General features: G+C 45.9%; 1 protein-coding gene across 1 annotated transcript; it reads right to left on the reverse strand.

The window, feature by feature from the left end:
• Nucleotides 1–239: 239 nt before the first annotated feature.
• On the reverse strand, nt 240–14,462 carry adgra3 (adhesion G protein-coupled receptor A3). The gene is made up of 19 exons (XM_088295188.1): nt 13,656–14,462; nt 12,298–12,369; nt 10,125–10,196; nt 8,112–8,183; nt 7,948–8,019; nt 7,696–7,856; nt 6,409–6,622; nt 6,174–6,338; nt 5,850–6,051; nt 5,620–5,769; nt 5,342–5,500; nt 4,768–4,935; nt 4,324–4,534; nt 3,296–3,504; nt 3,069–3,193; nt 2,860–2,983; nt 2,046–2,191; nt 1,873–1,968; nt 240–1,778 (listed from the first exon to the last, which is right to left on the reverse strand). The coding sequence occupies exons 1-19, from the start codon at nt 13,859–13,861 to the stop codon at nt 458–460; spliced, it is 3,945 nt and encodes a 1,314-aa protein (XP_088151314.1). The 5' UTR covers nt 13,862–14,462; the 3' UTR covers nt 240–457.
• Nucleotides 14,463–14,609: the final 147 nt, after the last annotated feature.

The following is a 14,609-nucleotide window of genomic DNA, read 5'->3' on the forward strand; positions in this document are numbered from 1 at the left end:
TTAATTTATAAAATTCAGCTACCCACATTCAAACACACTTGAAAAAAAAAAAAAAAACTCACCTAATTTGTGTTTTGTGTCAAAGCCATTTCATCCTTTTACGGAATAAAGTCTCCCCATGAGCACGTATAAAAGGTTTCTGTTCAGTAAAGATCAGATTGTTACCCTCAACCGCCTTACTCAGATCATTTCTCAACCACAGAAGAACCAAGACTGATGGAAGTGTCGCAACACGGGAGTTTCATATTTGGTACGTTTTTATTACTGCTGCCGATGTTGTTGCTGTTGTTATGAACACAGTGGCGACGTCATGGCTCTTAGAAAAATAGAACATTTATAAAAAGCAGATGAGCGCTACCAACACGGCAACTTCTTCCATACGTGCCATGAATTGTGAAGAATACAAAAAAAAATTGGCCTTTCACAGTAATAAGTGTCTTTGGGATGGAACGTGTCGCTACACGGTAGTTTCATGTTTCCACAAGCCAGTTTTGATACAAGGTCGGCTCTCGCCGGCGCCAATTAGTGGAACCGCTTGCCCATTTTCTTTGAGCGCACCTCCATTTTGTGTGATAAGGTTGAGCCCGTAGGATTTGGTTTCCAGTTCGCCGCCGCCGAACGTCTCGGTGGCGCTCGCGGAGTCTTTGGACCCGGCGGGCGCCGCCCCCGCCTCGGCCGCTTTGCGAGAGCGCCGCGGGAGGCTGGCGCTGTCGCTGCTGTCGTGCTGCAGCTGGCTCCGGTGGCGTTCCCTGTAAGCCATGTAGGCGGCGCGCCGGCTGTTGCGCGCCGCCACGTCGTAATAGTGGTGCCGCCTGCTGGGGGTGCTCTGCACGCTGCCATCCACGCTGGTGGGCACGTCGTAGGCGTACTCCCGCAGCACCGTCAGGCGGCTGGCCCGTTGAGAGCGGGACCGGTTCTTGTGGGGCCGGTTGGCGGCTGGATTGTGGTCCAGGGGGCGGAACTGCACGTCCACCGGCGCCACGTGCATTTTGATTTCATTGTCCACCGAATGCTCCGTCAGGCTGTTGTCCAAAACGGTCATCACCGGGACGGCGCTGGCGCTGGCGGCGGCGGCGGCAGGCTTGCACTGGGCGGCCTCTGCGTGCAGGTTGGTCAGCTTGCTGCCGTGCGCCGAGTTGCGCACGCTCGGCGCGCTTTTGTTCGTGCAGGAGGAGTCGGCGCTGCTGCTGCGGGCACCCTTGTTGGACTCTGCGTCCGTCTTGGCTGAGCCGGCCGCAGATGCGGCGGCGACGCCGGGCTGGGGCAGGAGAGCGTCCTCCTGAGCCGAGTAGTCGCGTCTGGTGGAGCAACAGGCCTGCGACCAGAAGCGCCTCATGTCCTGCCTGTTGACGCAGTGGTGCGCCGCCATGAACGCGGCGAGGGCCAGCGCTGCCACGCCGAACAGGCACGTGAACGCCAAATCGAAAGGGTGCTCCTGTGACACGGCCGTGGCGCCGAACACCCACAGGCTGGTGTACAACCCCAACGCCACCGCCGCCCCCGTAAGCTGGGCGCCAAAAGTGCGCTCGTTCTCCAGCATCGCCAGGGGCGTGGCTCGTGGGACCACGCCGGATGCGAGGGAGCGACACGGGCCGTCCGCCGCGGCCTCGCTGGCCAGGTGCTGCCGCTCGTCGGCCAGATCTTTGAACTCGTAGCGCCTCTCGGGGTGGCGCCGCAGCTGAAGCAGAATGCTCAGAAAGTACATGCAGTCAACGAAGACGATGAAACCCACCGGGCCGTAAAAAGCGCCGATGCTCGGCTCCCACGCCATCCAGCAGCTGGAAAAAAAAAAAAAAAAAGTTCTGCTGTCATCTTCCCTGATCTTATTGGCTTTCTTTCTCTGACGATAACGTGCCAAATCATTCTACTCACTACGGCGCATTGATCTGGCTGCCGTAATTCTTGATGTTAGCCGCCGCCGTGATGCCACAAACAATAGTGGGTATTCCTCCGCCGATTAAGTAGAACCTTGGCGAAGCGTGAAGAAAACGCTTAGGCCTCCTCACAGACATCAAGACGATGATGATGCGGCTCGTCGCACGTACCTCAGCATCGGGCGAGGGGGCGGGGGCGGCTCGTCCGGCTCCTCGTAACGCTTGGCTTTGCGCGTCACTTGCTTATAAATGTTGCGCGCCGTCACGCCCACCCAGAGGGCCGTCGCCAACGTGGAGTAGTGCAGTAAAATACCGACCTAGGGGGCAAAAAAAATAAATAAATAACAGTGTCTCCCAAAAAAAAAAAAAGAGTAGTCTCCCCCCAAAAAATAAATAAATAAAATAAGAGTGTCTCCCAAAAAACAACAAAAAAATAAGAGTGTCTCCCAAAAAAAAATTTTTTTAAATAAGAGCGTCTCCCCAAAAAAAAAAAAAAGAGTGTCTCCCCCCCCAAAAAAACTAAGAGTGTCTCCCAAAAAAAAAAAAAAAAATAAGACCGTCTACCCAAAAAAACAAAAAAACAAAACAAAACAAGAGTCTCCCAAAAAAAAAATAAAAAAAATAAGAGCGTTTACCCCAAAAAAAAAATAAGAGAGTCTCCCAAAAAAAAAAAAAAAAATGAGTGTCTCCCCCCCAAAAAAATAAGAGTGTTTCCCAAAAAAACAACAAAAAATGAGTGTCTCCCCCCCCAAAAAATAAGAGTGTTTCCCAAAAAAACAACAAAAAAATAAGAGTGTCTCCCAAAAAAAAAACTAAGAGGGTCTCCCAAAAAAAAAAAAAAAAGAGTGTCTCCCAAACAAAAAAAACTAAAAAATAAGAGCGTCTACCCAAAAAAAGAAAATAAGAGTGTCCCCCCCCCAAAAAATAAATAAGAGTGTTTCCCAAAAAATAAATAAATAAATAAAAAAATAAAGTGTGATGTTACCGCTTGGCAGACGCTGGCGTAGCGCGTCTGATTGATGCCGCCCACAAACACGGCGCACGTGAGCGAGATGTGGAAGCACAGGTTGACCAGCATGTGCCATGACTTGCGGCTGATGCGCACCGACCTGGAAGAGGCGGCGACACGGGGCGTTAGCGGAACGGCAGGGCGGGGATGCTCGGAAGACGGGCTCGGCCGAGCGTAGCGCTCACTTGTGGTGGTAGACGTAACTGACGATGATGGTCAGCTGGCAGAAGAGGAGCGCGATGCTGGTGGCGTAGATGACGGGATGCAGCGGCTCAATGCTGGGAGTGAAATAGTCCACGGTGCTGAGGTCCTGCAGCGAAAAAAAAATACACCGCAGCTTATTTTCATTTTAGTTCTCCGTATGGACACAAATTGGCTCAAAGGTTCCAAGCGGGAAAAGCGGCTCGTCTACCATGAGGAGCCCGTAGTTGCCGAGCGAGTTGCAGGATATGGTGGTGAAGTTGTCGTGGTGGCCCAGGATGCGGCAGCCGACGCTCTGCCAGCCACCCTGGCCGCCCGCCAGGCTGAAGTTCCAGCAGGCGGACACGGCGTCGGAGCCGCGGGCAAAGCGCCGCAGGGTGATGTTGACGGGCGTCCGCAGCATACGCGCGGAGATGCCGTCTGGATCCGAGAGGAGACCAAACTCATTTTAAAACAAGTCGCCAGAGCGCCTGCATTTTGTTTTGTTGTCACAGAAATTGCCACACACACTTGTAGAGAAGTTAACAATAAAGAAAAGGCATTGTTCAAAAATAGCCCTCCAAAACACGTGTACCGTATTTTTTGGACTAAAAGTCTTTTAATTTGCTTAAAAAAAAAAATCAAAGACAGTGAGCCTTATAATCGAGTGTGCCTTACGTAAAGACGTCAAATCGAAGTAGAATTAAGCTTGACTTCTTTGTGGTACTGGTTTGTTTCCATTAATGTGCAGCAGGCATGGGCAAACTACGGCCCGGGGGCCACATGCGGCCCATTAAATGTTTTAGTCCGGCCCGCTGAATTTGAAAAAAATGAATTGAATAAACCTTTTGAATGTTTTATTTTCTAAATACTGTGTTTTTTTTTCTTCAAAGACATATATATTGTTTGTAATGCTTTTGTTCACTTTCATTTCAAATTAAATGAATTTTTTTTTTCTCCGATAAGGCGAGGTGACCAAAACACTCCATCTATCTGCTCCTGGTCCGGCCCCTCTGTCAAATTTTAGAACCCATTTGTGGCCCGCCAATCAAAAAGTTTGCCCACCCTTGCCTGATCGCCCAGTTTGTCTTGTCTACGGAAATTTCCAAAACATTTGTTAATGTATTTTTTTTTTTATTACTAAAGGGCCGTAGCCGACCACTAAAACGAAAGGAAAGTTGTAATCCGTAACTATTTGTTGGACAAACACATCTCGGCTCCTCAGGTAAAACGACCCAACCCAAATAGAATCCCACTTGCCTATTTTTGCCATGATGACCGGAGTGGCCACGTTCCGCCTCTTCCCGCCGTCGGCCAACTGAGAGGAGTTGCCGGTCGATGGGAAGAACTTGCCGTTGCGGAAGCCCAGCAGGTGGAGCTTGTAAACCGTGTCCTCTGAATGTCCGGGCAGCAATGCCGCCTGGGTGAAGAGCGACTGAGGAAGCTGCAGGGACGCCTCCACTGTGGTGCTCTAAGGGACCAAGACAACGTCAGGAGAAAATACAACCAACATTTTTTAAATAATTCCATGAACCCTGCTTGGCCCGGTGGATATATTCCATAGTCACCTTCGTTTTTACCCACTTTAAAACTTTTTAAACACAATGCAAACAAAAAAAGAGAAAGGGTCAGTATTTGTAAGTGTTGTGTGCTGCGACTACCACTAGGTGGCAGTAATAACTCAAATATGGCTTTCTGACTGACCTTGAGAAGAACGCTGGAGAAGGAGCCGGTGGTGTTGCATTTAAAGGTGAGCTGGCGGTCCTGCCCGGGGGTCCGTTCCGGGCCGGGCCTCTGGAACAACATGCAGGTCATGCCGTTCCACTCGTTGGCCTTGACCGAGTGGGCCTCCAGCGCGATATTGGGGGATGTCTGCCGACAAAACAACCGTTGTGCTTTTATGGATTTCATTTGTTTTCGTCCACCGAAAATGTTATTTGATTGCACAATTCAAAAATAATTTTAACTCATTTAATCCCAGCCACTTTTGCAAGAGGAAACACCTCAATCATCACTTTTTTTTCTGGCTTTTGACTGATTTTGCGAGGCCTACGGAATATTGTGTTCTCAAGATTAAAAACATGGAGCTCTGATGCAAAAGGCCAAGACGTATAAATCCGTCTTTGGGAGGCAGGGACTATAATTTTGAAAACATGTATATATCTATATATATATATATAGATATATACACGTCTTATGGATTGAATGAGTTAAAAATATACACAAAAAAAAAAATTCCATACGATTACGATAGGAATTTTTTTTCCGGTGTACCGACCAGGGAGAAAGCCTGCGCTGAGGCCAAGCGGTGGGCGGCGATCTTCTGGAGGCAGGCGATGATGCGGGAACACGCGGTGGCCTCGCGCTGCGCCATCCACAGCACCCGTTCGTCAGCCAGCATCAGATTGCTGGCCATGCTCACCATCACCTCGCCGAGCTGGAAACAAGACGACATCAGGCACGACCGTCGGTTTACAAGATCCGCCATCTTGTGAGTGGTGCTGAGCTGAAAATGGATCCAACCCGCGGAATAAAATTCCGCGCCGCGCCACTCACGTCTTTAAACTTGTCCACAAACTTGGCAAACTTCTCGATCATCTCCGCCACGAAGATGATGTCCATTTTGTCCGAGAAGTTGGCGGCGTCGATGGTGTAGACCAGGAGGCGGCGAGCCCTCGGCACCACGTTGCTTTCGTTCAGCGGCATCTGATGAAGGAGACCAAAGAGAACATGACGACGGGCGGAGAAACGAGAAGAAATCCCAAATTGGGAAGAGCGACGCTCGCCTGGTTGATGACGGAGAGGAAGCGCGTGACGTCTTTTTGGAACTGGCAGCGAGAGTAATCATCCTCCGCCCACAGCCCGTTGCGATTGCAGTCCCGCCAAGCGCGCTGCTCCTCGCCGGGGCCGCCCGAGTAGCTTCCCGCGCTCGATTGTAATCTATGGCAGGGGAGGAACGCTCGGATTCCCGCCAGGGTGCGCGGCCACCTGGAATGTTGTCGGAACGCCTCTTAGTGACGGCAATTTATTTAACTCCAAATTTGGATGATGAAAGCTAATCTATCTTAAGCCGCACAAGCGGTGACTCGAAATAATGACGGCGAACCAACCGGAAGTCTCCCTTGTTATTGGAGACGCGTTCAGGGGCGCAGTATTTGGCGGAACTCTCCAACACGACAATATGAACCGTCCTGGTGGTGTTTCCTCGGCTCGTCCTGACCCGGCACTCCCAGTTCCCAGTAAAGCCCGGTTGGATGTTCGAGATGGTCAACGCGCTGCCAGAAGACAGATTTCAATTTATATTCGAAGAGATGCGGCGTCAAGGCATTTTTTTTTCTCCATCACCTAGCAATCAGGGAGCAGTTCTGCACCATGTGTTTTTCGATGTAGATGCCCTGGGCGGCGTCAGGCGTCACCATGCGCCCGTTCTGGTACCACAAGACCTGCATGTCCTCGGCCACGAAGGACGCCTGACACTGGAAGGGCAGGCTGTCCCCCTGGAAGACCACCTGGCGCTGGGAGGGCGTCAGCTGGAAGGAGGGCAGCTCCAGTGGGGCATCTGCAACGAGGAGGGAGACAAATTGAGACATCATCAGATAATTATTATTATTTTTTTTTTATCAGCACGACTGGGGATCCCACATAAGAGCACTTAGCGTGATGTATGACAAAATACATGCACAGGTGCAAAATACGTGCTCTTAATATATTTCATTTTTGATCATACAGTTTTTATTGCAGGTAGAAAAACATGCAGTCACCTAACCCAACAACAAAGACAGAAAAAAAACGAAATAATCACATAAGGTATTTTTTTTCCACGTGCAAATGGCTCTCTCGGATAAAAAAAAAAAAAAAAAAAAAAAACAAAGAAAAAACTAAATCAAAAAAACATTTAAGGACAGCACAAACTGCTCAACAATAAACTATGTCTTAGTCATTGTGTTATTATTTTTTTAGATATGTAAAGTTTTTTTGTTACAACTGCAGCTATTGTGAAATAAGATGTATAAATGAAGTTGTGTTGTATCCTACAAGATGTAGACATACAATAAATCCTGATTTATTTCACAACAGCGGTAGCTGTAACATTATGTCGACTTCTGCCATCTAGTGGTGACGGGCTGATATTACAATTTCAAACTACAGTCCACCCTTTGGCACCCACGGATTCGAATATTCCGATTTTTTTTTTTAATATATCAAAGTCCCTGATTTAGAGTGTCTAGTTGTCTACTCCGAAGTCTCCTGCTAAATAGTGAGCCAACATTTTTTTTTTTATTCTTGTAAGCTATTGAGATTCAATTAGAAAGATGCATTTTAAGGGTCATGATCATGTGTACTATTTGACTTGACCAAGCTAATGAATTAATGAGTGAAAAAGTCATGAATAACCCCCCCCCCCCAAAAAAAAAAATAATTATATATATATATATATATATATATATATATATACATATATAAACCCGCCACATATTTGCGGTTCAAAATAAATCCTCCACCATTCCATTGGCGAACTGATAAGACATTCGTATGAACAGACACAGGCGCTTAATTCTGTCATATTAACCTCTTCTACCGAAAGCAAAACAAAGGAAGTTGAAAGAGACATGTGGACAGGCGCTCGCCTACCGCACGTGAGAAGCTCCGGCTTGACGGCCGTGACGAGCTGGCCCTGCAGCGACTGCGGGTACGAGCACTTGGTGCTCTTGGCCGCCACGTTCCTGTCGCGGAGCCAAAGCAGCAGCCACAGCAGGTTGCAATCGCACAGCAGGTACGGCGTCTGGAAGTCCCTGCGGGAGCGCGAGCAAAGCAACCCCGGGTGACCGATTGGTCGCCGATCGACCATTCGCGGCGAGCTTTTGGAGCGAGTTTCCTACTCACAGTGACTTCAACGACACGAGGCTGTCAAAGGTCCCCTGAGCCAACGAAGAGAACAGATTCCCGGAAAGATTTCTGCAAATAGGAGTGAACATGTGAATTAGTCACGAGGGGGGGGGGGGGGCAATAACTTTAATTTCATCACTAAACTTTTGGGAAAGACTAACAGGCGGATGAGACTCGTGAGGCCTCGGAAGATGTCCACGTTGAGGCAGCCGATGCTGTTGTTGGACAACTCCCTGCCACACAAAAGCACAATTCAAAATTAGTTGGGGGAATTTTGTACCTTTTATTATACTGTGGGGGAAAAATTGGCAACTTAACTGAATTTATAAAGCACTGTAAGACAATCGTCGTTGAATGTAAAGTGCAGTAGATGGAGCAAAAGTAAGTCATACAACAACAAACAATGAAAAAATAAATAAATAATAATAAAGTCAATAAAAAGCACAAAAACAATAAATCAGTTTCATGCAGATTCAGAAGACAAATCATAAAAAAATCATTTTTTAATCTATTTTTATGTTTTAAATTTACAACTGTTTCTATGAAACTTCTGGTTTTTATAAGAAGTGTGTAATAAATCAGTAAACATGAAAAAAAAAAGAAAACAAATATACAGTCTTCTAATTTCCTTAAAAACATTTGAAGATAAACACTTTCTTTTTTTCCTCTTTCTCGAAATACCGAGACTGTAATTGAACCATATAAATAAATTCCACGTACAAAGATTTTTATTCTCATGCGATCCACTTGCATCCAAATTGAAAAAAAAAAAAGAACGCTTAAAAGAGGCGTGTTGAGACAGAACAACTTCAAGGTGCTTTTTTTTTTTTTTTTTTTTCCTTTTCCCAAGCCTGTTTGTGTGCCTGCAGGTGGGTGTCTGCACTTCAAAAAGGCAGACTGAGGTGATTCATCACACGTGATTATCGGTGCCTCCGTCGAGCATGTAAACACTCCAGCCAGGAAGGATGGCACCAAATTCTACGCGACATCATACGTGAATTGAAACATTTTAGAGTTTTGGAAAAGTGGTGGTTATCCAAAACATTTACTGGAATTTTTTTCATGTGTCACTTTTGTATGAAACAAACCACGGGTCAAATTGACCCGAGAACATTCCCGTTCCGAATGCGACAGGAGTTCTAAGATGGTGCATTTCTTCAAAGCGATGCGCATTGTCGCGAGGTGCGGCGCGAGCGCGGGGATCCACCGAGGCGTCGCAAGACACGGCAGGCGAGATTTAACAGTACGGAAAGGGGAGGTAAAAATAACCTGATGTGATGAAGCCTGAGCTGGGACCCTTCAGCTGTTTTTTTTTTTTTTGGGGGGGGGGGGACTTTAGTTTAGGCCATTGGAATTTGTAGAATCTATGTATGTGTTGTGTTGTAATTTCTGCACGTCAAAACAAAAATTGGTGTGGGGTATTTTTATTTTTTTTTTACTCACTGCACAGACTGGAGAGCTGGAAAGCAATTCAAGAGAATACTTTTTACATTACAAATATTTAAATCTGAAAAATTATTCTGTTCCACACTGACGCACCGTGGAATTTATCCCATCCGCTTAAAATGAAAACGTACGACTTTTAATTGAAATGTTGTGACACATTTGTTTTTCACCTAAAAACTCGTGTGGAATAAAAAAAAAAAAAAAAAACAGGAACGAGCCACGACTATGCAGCAAACACAAGCTGAAAGCCTTTCCTGTCTGGCTTTTATTGCTCCGCAGGCGTGGCCTTTGGACTTTGGCCCGCCCGCATCTGGGCACTCTTGCCTCCAAAATCCAAATCCTTGCCTCCAAATCACGGCGCATTCGGGGGGGGGGGGGGGCACTCTGAATTCCCAGTCTCCTGAACGCACAGATAACAAAATAACTGGCCCTCTACGCCCATCGTCGCACTGGTGGGAGCGTGTGAAAGCGTCCAAGGGCCCAAGCTGTCTCTGGCATGGCGCCAGACTAAACAAGGCAGTGGAAATAAAACAGCACTTGACCGAGCGTCCTCCCTTATGAACGCATAGCAGAGCTGCCGAACGCAAACACGCAGCGCGCTGCAGACATAGATACGGGCGACAGCTGCTCCTGACGAGGTACAAAGTCTCAAAAAGGGGGAGTCAAAGTGGAAAGAGAAAAAAAAATAAATCGGAAAGTGTGATAAGAGCGCTCAAGATATTACTTACAGTCTTTTGAGAGCTGTCAATCCGAGGAAGGCACCCGGTTCTATTCGGCTGATCAGGTTGTTCCGCAGGTCCCTGCAAAACAAAGAATCAAAGAATTCATTCTTTATTTCCTTTTTTTTTTTTTAATTATTTAACATGCAGCCTGTCAGTCTTTAATAGGGCTGGGTTAAAAAAAAAAATGCTCTTTCGATTTGAATCTATTTTCCTTTACATAGCCCGATATCGAGTCATAAAACCATATATCGATACTTTTAATAATAATCATTTTCTCCCAAAAATTGACATGACATCACGAGTTACACAAAATCTTGTCACTAGACAAAGGTCGTGTATCAAAACAAAATGGTGGAAGCGGTGAAGTCAGCGCCAACAAGCATGAAGGCACATTTGTTTGATCAGGTCATGTTCAATAAAACGGATTCATGTCACCGCACTGGCTTCAATTCTTAAAGATAATATTAATATTTTTCCTAATGCAACAATTTACAGCAAGAAGTTTGTACAAATTGCGGCATCGGGTACGATAGTAAAATCGGAACTGCGTGCAATCCTTGATTGAATCGAAAATCGAAATTCATCAAATCGAATCAATTTTGGAAATTTGAATCGATACCCAGGGAAATGTCAAGCCAGAAGTTATGTTGAAGGTTCGTCGATACAATCATAACAATTATACATCGTTTCAGCATTTTAGCTAGTCCTCCTAAATGTATATTTTCGTCATGATTATTAAATCGCAGAAACCAAGAATCTGTCATTTAAGGAAGCCCAGTCGCCTCAATTCAACCTTTGCTCATCACTCCGACTTGGATGATTTCAAACTCGATTCCCACAATGAGAATTCCTCCAAAGCGGCAGAAATTTGCATGTGAGGCTCGGCTAGCTTGGCTCCCGTTTCCATGAGTGGCGTAATAATGCCGATTGTGTGTCATGCCCACAACGACCACGCAGAAAAAAATAAATAAAATAAATCACACACGTAGCCCGATCGGCAGAAGTGATTCGCTCCCCTCGCTCGTTGCCGTCTTCATGTTCATGGCTGGAAAGACAGTTTCTTGGCAGACAAAAGGAGAAGGAGGGGAGGTGGGGTGGGCTAAGAGAAAGACACCGGAGGCCGTAGAAAGGGCCAAGGGGGGGGGGGGGGGGGCATCGCCTTCATTTTATTTTCACTCGATGATGAACGTCGGGAGAGGAGGTGTCGGGTTGTTTTGCAGAATCCTCCGACCTTAGCTCGGCTTCATTACAATGACAAAGCAGGCGAGCCGGCCAGCTCCACCGACCCTCCGGGCACAAAGGAGCGCTACTTTCCGAGCTCTCGGATCCGAATGACGACGGCCTGAGCACACTTTTTTTTTTTTTTTTTTTACGACCCAATCGTCTAGCCGCTGGCAGACAAAAAGCACATAAAAGCCTTCGATGAGCTTTCTTGGTGAAGATCAAAGTTTGCAAATGAAGCAAACATGCTTCAAATTGTCCCCGAGCAGTAAAAAAAAAAAAAGAAAAAAAGAGCCATCAGCACCACATTTGGCGGGACCACTTAAATAAAACTCATGCCTTTTGTTCCCACAACTGAGGTGTCTTAATAACATGCTTTCCAAATACCCCGAGGATCGGAAATGCTCCCACTCAAGCACATTTTTTTAGGAAATCGGAAATATTGACATGCTTGTGTAATTTCACACTTGATGCATGGTGAGACACTTCACAGACACAACGATTTGTATTGAAGCAATTAAAAAGTCAATAACTCATAACATGGCCCCCCCCCTCACAGCTCCTTTTTAGAGCGGATAGGATGAAGGCCATCCGCTTAAAGTGGCTCCATTAAGAACCCGGCGCTTTCTACCAGGACTATAGGAAACATACCTCTAATTCTCTCCTGATGCAGTCATGTGCTCCGGTTGCCTCGGGTGAAAGCACGACCCTTAACGGCCTGGTTATTCAATCTGCGAGGAAGCCATTCCCCAGTGATAAATCATGCGTGGCCCGGAGACTTGTTTCTTGAAAGAATCCCTCGCTCGGAAACACGGGCGATGACATTTCACAAGCGTATGAGAGGAGAACCGGTACGTCGAGAAGGGGGGGGGGGGGGGGTTGCGATTACCGAAGGAGCCAGTACGGCTTTTGCAACATTTTTTACAACGTTTGCAATGCAGTTAAAAATTTTACTTACAATTTTTCCAATGCTGACAATCCGAGAAACGAGCCGTTTTTCAGTTCTTGGATTTTATTGTTGTTCAGAATTCTGTGAAGGGGGGTGGAAAAAACCACATTAATGCAAAGATAAATAATACAAGGTTTAAAAAAATATGAACATATTTTCAAATATAACATATTCATTTGTTGAAAAAAAGGGTTAAAATGGTGTCAAAATGATGAAAAATAAAAACTCCAAAATTTGACTCAGTTTAAATGCATTTTAGCAAATAGTTATGAAACAACTTTAGTTATTTACAACATGTTAAAACTTTTTTAGATGTTAGAAAATAGAAAACTTCATTTTAAAAGGGGAACAAAAAGCTCCCAGGCTCAACTGTGTTTTCAAATAATAATTCAGATTTTTCGTCTGAAGCTGGCAAATTGGAAGGTGGACTTCAACCCACTATCCTTTTCCAGCCTGAAATGTTTTCCAGAATGCCAGAATTGAGGAATATTATATGACTAACATTAAGCATAGGAAGGTATCCCTGGCAACCATTTAATGACAAAGCATACCCCTTTTCTCTGAGGAAAAGAATTCCAGGGAGCAGAAGGCAGAACCTGACAAGAGTGACATCATCGGAATAAAAACTGCAAAAGGGGAAAAACAGTGTTGAGTGATGGCAAGGTTGGCCTGGAGTCTGATTTCAAAAAATGATCCACACGAAAGGATCGCTCAGCTGGAATAACCCAAATGCCTTTTTTTGTGCGTTTTGTCCAGGCAGCTTCAAGCTGTCAGCTGACCATCGTCAGGGACATGCATTAGTATGACCTCTTAGCTCGAAAATGTTGTTATCATCTCGTGACCTGAAATCCAAGAAAGACAGCAAAGATGGAATCCGCAACATTCTTTCCTGTCCATCCAGACACGTCAAGTCATGAAATAAAAACAAACCATGTCAGTCTTGGTCAACAATAAGGCTTTCAACAAATCCACGCGGTTGGACACCAATCAACTCCAGAGGGTAGAGGCAAATCCTCCCCTTTTTATTTCTAGGGCCCAGACCTCTTTTACTTGCTTTAGTGTTCTCAAGTTGCTGCAATCGCTCAACACCAACACAAAAGCACAGAGAGAAAAAAAAACAACTCAGTAGCACTGTGGAATTCCGACAAGTGCACAAAAAAAGTTGAGTACATTTGAAGGGGGAAAACTAAAGTCACAATTGTGTGAGTGGGGTGAGCTCACTTTTGTGGTTAATTTAGTAACGAATCTTTAATCATGTTATTATTCGTGAAAAGTGCACAATCAGTCGCAAACCATTGGGACCTCACAGGAGGACGTGGTGAGTTCAAATGGCGTCGTAAACGAGAATTCCTATCGTTTATACTCACAGCGTGACAGTCCGATTTGGGAAGGAGTCGGGCGGCAGCGTCTGACGGAGCTCCATGTTGCTGCAGACCACCTTCCTGTCGGACGCCAGGCTTTTCCCGGTGCCTTTCGAGTGCTCGTCGTATTTGCAAGCCGACGCGTCCGCCGCCGCGCGGCCGCCGCCAACGCACAGGAGCAGAGTCACAAATTGGAGCCAATGCGCTCTCATTTTCCCCACGGGACGGTAAAGTAACCGCAGTGTAAACTGATAAATCTCATGAATCGTACAAAAGTTGCTTTTCTTTTTATATTAACCACAGACATGTTACTTTAGCTCGTAGCTTATTCGGTCGCAATACTGCTCCAGCGTCCATTTCTTCTTTGCCTTCAATGCAACGGAAGGGTTCTTTGTTTGTTCCGTCATTTAAAATCACATTTCCAAATAGCGTTGCGTTTGGTGCCCATCGCGTAATTAGTGTTTCCTTTTCCACGGAAGGCGGCTGCGGTCATCCCAAAAATGGTACCGAGCACAAAAAAAGGTCTCGGGCAGTGGTCGGATCCAAACCTGAGCCAACAGAAGTCCCCTTTCTCCCTTTTTTTGTTGCTACAGGAAATCGGCCAGAAAAACACGAGCTCCGAGAGCAACAGTAGCCCAAAAGTTACGACCGCTCAAAACGTCAAATTCGATGGGAAATTATGTAGAGGGAACATATCCAACATGTATTGTTGCGTCTCTCGAGTTATCTTCGTGTCGGGTAAAGAATTCCAAACGCGTTATGGTCCATTGAAAAGTCTTCGCTCTTGCCCGCCCGGAGCTGAGTTGGCTACCAGCTTCCGCGTCCGGATTTCAAAATAAAACATTTGGGGGATTTATTTAAAAATGTTTTTTATCTATCTATCTATCTATCTATCTATCTATCTATCTATCTATCTATCTATCTATCTATCTATCTATCTATCTATCTATCTATCTATCT

The sequence above is a fragment of the Idiotropiscis lumnitzeri genome, chromosome 4 (assembly GCF_059441095.1).
Source record: "Idiotropiscis lumnitzeri isolate Australia: NSW breed Sydney's pygmy pipehorse chromosome 4, RoL_Ilum_1.0, whole genome shotgun sequence".
NCBI classification, from domain to species: Eukaryota; Metazoa; Chordata; class Actinopteri; order Syngnathiformes; family Syngnathidae; genus Idiotropiscis; species Idiotropiscis lumnitzeri.